The sequence below is a fragment of the Sinohyriopsis cumingii genome, chromosome 7 (genome assembly GCF_028554795.1).
Source record: "Sinohyriopsis cumingii isolate HCF-2022 chromosome 7, ASM2855479v2, whole genome shotgun sequence".
Classification (NCBI taxonomy): Eukaryota; Metazoa; Mollusca; class Bivalvia; order Unionida; family Unionidae; genus Sinohyriopsis; species Sinohyriopsis cumingii.
In genome coordinates this window covers 25,520,110-25,530,567 of record NC_142967.1, presented here as the reverse complement: position 1 = coordinate 25,530,567, position 10,458 = coordinate 25,520,110, and the positions used below count along the sequence as shown (strand labels likewise).

At 35.1% G+C, this 10,458-nt stretch overlaps 1 protein-coding gene across 2 annotated transcripts; it reads right to left on the bottom strand.

The window, feature by feature from the left end:
* Window positions 1-1,079: 1,079 nt before the first annotated feature.
* Window positions 1,080-9,975, bottom strand: LOC149794916 (uncharacterized). 2 transcript variants are annotated; one of them, XM_089964558.1, is made up of 3 exons: window positions 9,853-9,975; window positions 6,823-6,940; window positions 1,080-4,391 (listed from the first exon to the last, which is right to left on the bottom strand). In XM_089964558.1, the coding sequence occupies exons 2-3, from the start codon at window positions 6,920-6,922 to the stop codon at window positions 2,104-2,106; spliced, it is 2,388 nt and encodes a 795-aa protein (XP_089820684.1). In that variant the 5' UTR covers window positions 6,923-6,940; window positions 9,853-9,975; the 3' UTR covers window positions 1,080-2,103. The 2 variants fall into 2 exon arrangements, with proteins under 2 accessions (XP_089820684.1, XP_089820685.1); XM_089964559.1 differs by having other exon boundaries at window positions 6,823-6,935; window positions 9,853-9,914.
* Window positions 9,976-10,458: the final 483 nt, after the last annotated feature.

The window sequence follows — 10,458 nt, the reverse complement described above, 5'->3', positions numbered from 1 at the left end:
ACACTGATTGGTTACTTTTCATTCTGAGGACATTACTTCATATATCATGCAGCTGAAACTACGCTCTCTCTCTCTGTCTCTTTTCTCTCAAGCACTTAGAAAAAGATTTGGTAAAACCCAAAGCAGAACTTTTAGGGTCCCAACAGATTTTTATTTTGAGGGGTTTCACTGTGTGTGTGTCCAAAGTTAACAAGGACTCCTTTTTTAGATATAGGTATAGGTATTGACTTATAATTATACTAATATATAAAGAAAATTGGTTCTTGGATCAATTAACATTAATAACAGGATATACATAAGGTATCAAAGACTGGTAATCAGGGTCCATATTAAAAGGCAATTAAGGACAAAATGGTCACGTCACCCAAATATGCAGAAAAAACAAACCTGAATTCACCTTTTCAACTGGACTTCCCAATTTTTTCTTGCCATTGAATGCTTTCATATTCTGAGTGCAGTATCAATTTATCTATTCTCTGTTTAAAGAGCAATGTAAAACATTTTAAGGTTTATGAGTCCTTCTTGGTCAAATTACATTAAGTATTTTGGCCATATGATTTCAAACGAGTTGAGCTGAAAATATATGTTGTATTTTAACTGATAGTACTACCAACAGCACTGTAATTACAAACAGGTAAGGGACTCAGAGTGGTCAAGTGGTTTAAAGTGTTCACCTTTACCAATTCCTGCTGTCTCACCTCTGTCTGCATGGGTTCAAATCTCAGGTTAGGCCAATGTGGCTATGTGAAAATGCTTGCCAGGAACTTCCCATGGGTCCACGGTTCTTACTGGGATTTTCTCAGGGCTTCCTCCACCAGTTATACTGGCTGCTATGTACAGCCTATCATGCACTGAACAGTGGCATTAAACCCACAACAAGAAGAAAAAGGAGGTACAAATATTTAATCATCTGCCACTTAAACAAGGAATTTAACTGGTGGGGGGGGGGGATCTAAAAACTTCACCATAAAATGACAAAACCAAAAAGATTTTGAAACCATGTTGAAAATGATGTTACCAAGGAGTAACCTCAACAATGCAAGTACATGTCTAGGGGTCAATTCAAAACTAAATGTGACTCGTTTGGACATGGTCATTTTTTAATGAAGTTCAGGACACACAAAAAATCCCAACAATTGCTGTTTCTACCTATTTGAAATCACAACAATGTAATCTACTGACTTCTATCACTTTAGAATTAATTAAAATGTATATTTTCAGCTGAAGTCACATGGTATAATTTCCAAGGACACAGAAACCTTAAACATAATATTTTATGCTTATGATCAACTTTTGTTTCAATTTAATAATAAAGTATCAATCTACAAATTTCCCACAGAAAATTCATAAAATGTGCTTTCTGATGGAATAGAATATCACGATGACTGTTTGTAAAGGAAACAAATTAAAAATACATAATCCTGTGATATGATGTGAGGATTTGCACCTCAATAACTGTATTTGTTTTTTTTATAGTAACCCATTTCCAGTGTTACAGTCTTTCCAACAACAAATTCATACAAAACATTTGCTGCATTAAACAATGGAAACAATGAATATGCTGTGAGGATTTTCCCTTACTTATCTGTAATTACAATACTGTCAGTATTTCCTTTGTTATTATTACTATCTGGATTCTAGTAAACAAGAATGGCAACAATTTATCCAATCCTAGGTCTAGTAAACAAGAATGGCAACAATTTAACCAATCCTAGGTTTAGTACACCAGAACGGCAACAATTTAACCATTCTTAATTTCGTACCACTGTAACCACTTCTCCCTATTTTCCACAAATTCATCCCATTCTGGTAGGGCAGAGAAGTCATTTAATATTTGAGTCTAGCAAAAATCCTGGTAAAAAAGGCACAGATATTCTTTCAAATGCAGGCTACTGGTACACACAATGAAAGCACCTGGTAAATGTCTGTCAGTGCATCACTTCAATATCTGTGATTCATTACTTTAACTTCATCTGGAACTGACTACTTACACGATCTTGACTTTGGCTTTAAAATTATGTAAAAACAAATTTTATCTTCACACAAAGTGAAAAGGGAAACATTTTTGTACCCAAACCATCCTTTAGAATTTTCTTTTTAATATTAAAAATTCTGATATATCTGGTTAGTAACATGGTCATACTGCGTCACCATATTCTGTTCATAACTTTCTGACACTGCTGGCTGATATGTGAATCCTGCTTCCTCTGCTGGGACATGGAAATTCCGTACATCACTCAGGACCTGTCCTAATTTGGCCTCCTGGTTGGTCACATGTGCATAGGTTACTCCTGTTTCTGCATCATGAATGTAAGTCACCCCATTTTCATGAATCTGCGTAATGTTACCAACATCCCCTGTATTACACAGGTCATAGTTCAAGGTTTTCACATTTTCACCGAGTTTTTGTAACTCTGATGACTGCAGATCTGTTCCATTGCTACAGACTTTTACATATGTATTTATGTATCCTGTCTGACTGCTCTTTATCACTTTCATTCTGTCACTCAAAATATCATCTGACTTCTCTGTAATCAAGTGCCTTGAATCTGCACATTGTGGAGTAGTGAACACAGTTTGATTTCTTGAGCTTTCTATATCTGAATAGGTATTTGACATGTAAGTAGTGGAGACTACAGCACTTGTGGCTATATTTTGTGTAACCATGGATGTGATGGCCAGTGTATCTTTTTCATGAACTTTCATGTGCTTTTTCAGGTTGCCAGCGATGGCACATCTGTAGTGACATATTGAACATGCAAAAGGTTTCTCTCCACTGTGTGTTCGTTTGTGCTCTCTGAGTTTTTTGTTATCATAGCAACCTTTTCCACAAATGTCACAGTACACACTATACTGCTTTTTGTGTCGTATCATGTGACACCTAAGTGTACCCCTCAGTTTGAAGCTTTTGTCACAGATATCACAAGTAAATCCTCTCTCTTCGTTGTGTGTTAGCAAGTGAATGTTTAATGTTGGCTTGGTCTTGTAGAACTTGTGACAAATATGGCATTCAAATGGTCTTGCCGTGGAATGTGTGTATTTCAAATGCTGTTTTAGATCTGCTTCATTTGAAAATGATGAATTACACTGATCACAGTGAAGACATTTTTGTTCCAGATGCTTTCGCTTAATGTGTGCCCTCATTAGCAATGATTTAGTGAAAGAACTACCACAGAAATCACAAATAAATGGCTTTTCTCCTGAATGTGTCCTTTTATGGTCATTTAAATTTGTAACAAACTTGTAGCTTTTGTCACACTGATTACATTTGAATGGGCGTTCGTTTTTATGCCATCGAAGATGTGCCTGGTAGGTGGACCAATTCCGGCTAGTGAAAGTCTTGCCACAGAAAGAGCAGTCAAACTTACATTTTCCGTCTCGTTTATGGTTTTGGTATTTTGACAAAAACATAAATGTCCCCTCACACTCGCTACAGTCATATTTACCTTTCTTTGATAACTTTCTAGTTTGATTCATACAGCTGACATTTGACTTCTGTTTCGAATTAATATTCAAACTGACAGATTCTACTTCACCTGGAAATGAATCTCTAACTTTAATGCTATTGCTAACTTTAGACTGCCGTTTATTTGTTTTTCCTTTGTTTCTTTTCTTCTCCTTAGAGTTTTCTTTTATACTTGACTGATCAACTTCATCTTCATTACCCTTTTCCAGATGTGCACTGAGACAGTCTCTCTCTACATATGAACTGGTAGACTGAGTGCATGGCATGCCAGTGAAATCTGAATCACTGACAAAGGTAACAGTATCATGGCAATCATCCTCATCTAAGTCTGATTCCATGCGGGTGTCATTATGGTCTACTCCACTCTGTTCCAAACTAAATGGCTTCATTTTTGAATGTTCAGAATATTCCTCTTCTCTTTCTTTCTCTGTTTTAATTAGGACATCAAAAACTTTTGATTTTGTTAATTTTGGACTTCTTTTTGGTGTTCGATTTGCTTCAGCATTTTGTATTTGGGATGGTTTTGCTCTCACTGTATATGCTTCAGAATTATGTAATACTGTTGAAACTTTACTGCAGGCCTGTCTTAGTTCATGCATTTTCTCCAACTTCTTTTTGCTTCTGTTCGATATATGGGACCTTTTCCTATTTGCTGATGCTTTAAATTTCTTACTCCCTGATGATTTTGATTTTTTAACACTGGATACTTTAGGGATTTTATTATGTTCTGCCTTGCTAGATTTATTACTTTTGGTGATGGATACATTGCTCTGATTGCACTCAAGTGACACCAGAAATTCTCTGAGCAATGTGATAAACACTGTGTAAAAACCACCTGCACTTAGGTTCCCAACAGATGTTTCAATTCCTGTTGTGGCTGACTGAAATACATCCTTTGCTGACTCCATGGTACATGAGGAGAATTCTGCAATTGGATATAAAAAACATTAAAATATAATAATGATACTTAAATGAGAAGCTTGGGTACATTATGCAAACAGACAGCTTGGGTACATTATGCAAACAGACAGCTTGGGTACATTATGCAAATAGACTGCTTGGGTACATTATGCAAATAGACCACTTGGGTACATTATGCAGACAGCTTGGGTACATTATGCAAACAGACAGCTTGGGTACATTATGCAAACAGATCACTTGGGTAAATTATGCAGACAGCTTGGGTACATTATGCAAACAGACAGCTTGGGTACATTATGCAAACAGATCTCTTGGGTACATTATGCAGATAGCTTTGGTACATTATGCAAACCGAGCTTTTGATGAAGACGGAGACTATGCATTTACACAGTTTTATATAAGTACACAAACTTTCTCATATTAATGTTAAGAAAAATAGATTCACAAATTTTTGTGAATTTAGACAATATGGTATATTCCTCAATACACAATAATTAGGAAACTATATATATTATTAATAGAAATATACATCTGTTACATATTGACAATAATTATAAATGTAGTTTATGACAAAAATGATATCATTATTTCAGTATCTTAAATTTTAATTCTTATTTAGTTTTGTAGCTTAAACTGAAGTTCACTAAAATAATTAAAGAAAACATATTTACTGCAGGGCACCAAAGGCAGATAAATGAATCTAGGCAAAACATATTTACTGCAGGGTACCAAAGGCAGATATATGAATCTAGGCAAAACATATTTACTGCAGGGTACCAAAGGCAGATATATAAATCTAGGCAAAACTAAATTAACATCTGCGTATTAATAAATAATAAAACAATTATGAGTATAGTAAGGCATTAAGAACTTTTAAGAGAAAACAAAACAAAACAAGAGGTACAATAAAAAGGACATCTGGAAAAGAATCATTTTACAATTACAGCATATTTTACTGTGATTCTATTTATGGAGGGGCCCCGAGTGGCCGAGTGGTCTAAAGCGCTCTTTGTTACGGATCACTGCCATCTCACCTCTGTCTGCGTGGGTTCGAGTCTCGGATTCGACTAATGTGGATATGTGAGAAAGCTTGCCAGTAGCTTCTCGTGGGTCGGTGGTTCTTTCCGGGGTTTTCCTGGGTTCTTCCTCCACCATTAATACTGGCCGCCATGTATAGCCAATCGTGTGCTGAAAAATGGCGTTAAACCCTACAACAACAACAACAACTATTTATGGATATGATGAAAATTTGTTCTCTTTTCCTAGAGTAAAGATTAATTGTTAAGATCAATATTTACAATACAAACTATTCCAGACACTATCTCACTATTTGTTTTCATCCACATTATTAATGTAAGATAGATATCAATTAATAAAACTAATTTTATGTTCCATTCACATTTGTTTATGTCAAGAATAATTAAAAGGTTTAAGCTTTGCACAGCCTCAGGTTATGGAAGTCATCCATAAACGTATGGCAACCATCCATAAATGCATCAACCTACAAGTCCATTAAATATTTCCTTTATTTTTCTACCATTCTCATGATTAGTCCAATAGTTAAAGATTTAGTTGCAGCAAGACTATCTTACACTTGTAAGGTACTAATTTAGACACCAAGGAATTTTGTATGGCACTAATTTGGACACCACGACTGTCTTACATTTGTACAGCACTAAGGCTGTCTTACTTTTATACAGCACTAACTTGGACACCAAGACTGTCTTACTTTTGTAAGGCACTAAACTGGACACCAAGACTGTCTTACTTTTGCAAGGCACTAAATTGGACACCAAGACTGTCTTACTTTTGTACAGCACTAAACTGGACACCAAGACAGTCTTACTTTTGTAAGGCACTAAATTGGACACCAACACTGTCATACTTTTTGTAAGGCACTAACTTGAACACCAAGAGTGTCTTACATTTGTACAGCACTAACTTGGACACCAAGACCGTCTTACTTTTGAACAGCAATAATTTGGACACCAAGACTGTCTTACTTTTGTACAGCAATAATTTGGACACCAAGACCATCTTACTTTTGTACAGTAATAATTTGGACACCAAGACTGTCTTTTGTAAGGCACTAATCTGAAACCTAAGACTATCATCTTTTATCAGACACTAACATAGACCTAACATATAACAAAATCAGCATAGGTAGTCTGAGTTGACAATAAACAGCACAACTGCACCCATTTATTCTGTAATTCTATGCAGTAACCAAGAAGCTGAAGTTAAAAAATAATTTTGCTTAGGCTTTAATGCTGCTATCTACTGAATGCAAGTAACATTCTTAACTGGACTGCAAATCTCCAGCAAACTATATGAATCATATTCTTTAGGACTATAATAGGATGCAAAATAAGATGACTGGCTCAATAAATGTGGTGATGCCTAAAGGAAATGTCTTTAGTCTCACTGTATCATACCTTTCCCTCTGTAGAGCCATCCACTTTCCTTAAACAATGCCCTGATGGACCTCTCCTGCTCCAGAGTCACAAACAGCATTAGTAAGTATGCTCCATCCATTCCTCAATCGTTTCTGTACTTTCCAAATGAAAGAATGAAACCAGTTGACAAAAATGCATCTCAAATAATGGGTTCAATTGCATTTATCACCATAAAAAGCATCAACTGTATTTTATGCTGAAGAAGAATGAACATTTTATATTTTATGTGCCCACATGCATCATCCATGTATGAAACCCAAGTGGAACTTTATGCCATTCATGTGTCCATATACATCCTCCATGTATAAAAGACAAGTGGAAAGACATGTCCACATACATCATCCATGTATGAAAGACAAGTGGAAAGACGTGTCCATATGCATCATCCATGTATGAAAGACAAGTGGAAAGACGTGTCCATATGCATCATCCATGTATGAAAGACAAGTGGAAAGACATGTCCAAATGCATCATCCATGCATGAAAGACAAGTGGAACTTTATGCCATACATGTATCCCTGTGCTTCATCCATGTATGAAAGACAAGTGGAAAGACGTGTCCATATGCATCATCCATGTATGAAAGACAAGTGGAAAGACATGTCCAAATGCATCATCCATGTATGAAAGACAAGTGGAAATTTATGCCATACATGTATCCCTGTGCTTCATCCATGTTTGAAAGACAAATGAAAAAACGTGTCCACATGCATCATCCATGTATAAAAGACAAGTGGAAAGACGTGTCCATATGCATTATCCATGTATGAAAGACAAGTGGAAAGACGTGTCCATATGCATCATCCATGTATGAAAGACAAGTGGAAAGTCATGTCCAAATGCATCATCCATGTATGAAAGACAAGTGGAACTTTATGCCATACATGTGTCCATATGACTTTTTATGCATCATCCATGTATGAAAGACAAGTGGAAAGACATGTCCAAATTCACCATCCATGTATGAAAAACAAATGGAACTTTATGCCATACATGTATCCCTGTGCTTCATCCATGTATGAAAGACAAATGAAAAGACGTGTCCAAATGCATCATCCATGTATGAATCACAAGTGGAACTTTATGCAATACATGTGTCAGTATACATCATCCATGTATGAAAGACAAGTGGAACTTTATGCCAGATACTACATGAACTTGCCATCTGAACTAACAAAATGAAAAGGGACAAGACTTTCTATAAATCACAAAAATTTAGTAAATTTTGGGAGATAACTATTTGCTAAAATATTTGTTGGCAACAATTATATGATAATGTATCTAGTATCAGAAGGTCGCAATTATTTTATGTTGCTACTAATTCAAATCTACTAAGCTGTTCGAAATATTATAAAAATCCTGACCAAAATAATCCTTGTTTCATTCCATTATGATTTACTCTGACACGTGACTTATTATGTAAGCACATGCATGGTATGACCACTTGGTTCAAAATTCTCACCAAGAAAAAATCCTGGCATAAGAATTTTATTCTATGAAAAATCATTAAGTAAGAGTGATGTGACTTTTTCCAACACATAACTGTCATTGTGGATATAAAGAAACCTCGATCTTTTAATGTACTGTGTTTGGAACTTCAGAGCTGTTTTGCATCATCATAACTCGTTTCTCTAGAAGTGCAAATAATCAGACAGAAGACGTAATGTTACAGGAATGGAAATGTCAATGTGGTCATGTAGGCACAGATATTCAGATTAAATATTAATTGTTGATCAAAAACTTAATACTAAAAAAGTGTAACCAAAGACTTTTTTTTAATCCAGACTATTGAATGCACTGCACTTTAAATGTCATTTAAACAAAATCTGTATGCAAATTATTGATTCTTATGAAAGTGTACAATGGTGAAGCTCGTACTAAACTAGGTCAGGGAAAGATTATGTCAGGTCTATCATAATATACAACAAATTTGTTTTCAACATGCAATATTTCATTGTGACATCATACTGTGTGACATTCGATTTGGTATGTACTGGATCACACCCTTGGGTTGACCTTGTCTAGCAATGTCCATATAATTTAACATTGATTTTGCTGTATGTACTTGGGTCATGTATGAAAATCTAAATAAAGTGAATAACTGCCATTTAAATGTATGTGTAATCAAATTCTAAAATATAACACTCATTACTGAAATAGTTCTAAATGAATACATGACTTATGACTTTTTCTAGAGAAAGCAACTGTGCCAGATCAATATTTTAAAAAACCGATCATGGGATACGATTCAGAATAGAACAGGGCCAACATTATATTAAAGTTTGTTTGGGTTTGTTTGTTTGTTTGTTTGTTGTTGTTTTTCTTTCTTTTTTTTAAAACAGTAAGTACTGATTGGAAAATGAGAATCAGTAAAATTGAGTTTTCATGGTTTGCATCTTTTTTTAAATTTATCTGCACCTGATATAGCTAACCAATGTAATACGCCTCCCCTTATGTGTTTTTCTGGCGACCTAAATAAAAAACACATCAGGGGAGGAGTCTAACAAAACATTGTAGGACTATAATTGATGACAGGATTTACAACAAACATTTCTGTCTATGTACTCGATGTTGATCATTGCAAATAAAATGTTGTAGTTGTGACGACACTGACAGATGCGTTCTCTAGAGGACTGAAGTTTGCATTAGGCTGGTTACAAATTTAGGAAGCGTTAAATACCACGAAAATAGGAAGTTCAACTCAAGAATGTGTCTGACACCTGCACCATACGTCTGTGGTTTCATGGGGTGGCTAGTCCTATAACATTAAACTTAACAATGTGCGGCGGTGTTATCTGCAATATTATGGTATTATTTTCGTTTTAATGATGTCGATGTTTGGTGTTGAATCTCAACAAGATAGAATCGGAAATAGGGAGTTATCGTGTTTTTATGATTCAGTATGAAGAATAAAAATATGATTTTACATTGTAAATAAAAATAAAATGCAAAAAATACTTTTTTTTAAATATTAATGATGCTTATTCTAGTACTAAGACCTGGAATTACCTTTTAAAATATTTCAAAACTGACAACTCGGGGTGTATTGTTGATGGGCTACAACTTTGAACAACGCAACAATTAGAAATCTGATTAGTTACGCACTTTCTCGAGAAATTGTGTGACTGTGCGAAAGGATATAAACAGACCGAGAGGCTGGTTCTGCATCAGTTTTGTAAGTGAGTTCACGGTGGAGGTAGTTGACAGAATTTTGGTTCATTTTGCATGGGCGAATATGTTAAGAATAACATGAACGTGGTGAAATTAAAGGACCATGTAAGCACTGTTGTTTATTACTTTGTTCAACACAGTTTAGGTTGTAAAGGTAAACCTTGAAAATCTCTTACAAGTACATGTATAAATTGTGTCAGTGACTGTTAATATGAAATTTCTATAAATATTGCCTAGAGAACGTGCAAGAAACAATAATTTCATTTGAGTAAAAAATAACACCGTTGTAAGAGACGATTTATGAATTGTGTGTGTGTGTGTGTGTGTGTGATTTGAATTTTTAAACTTAGCTTTAACAATTTTTTAGTCATATCGCTACGATGTTTGCAGTGTGACAGTTTATAGTGATGTCTAGCACTGGAACATCATGCCGCAGACATGTAG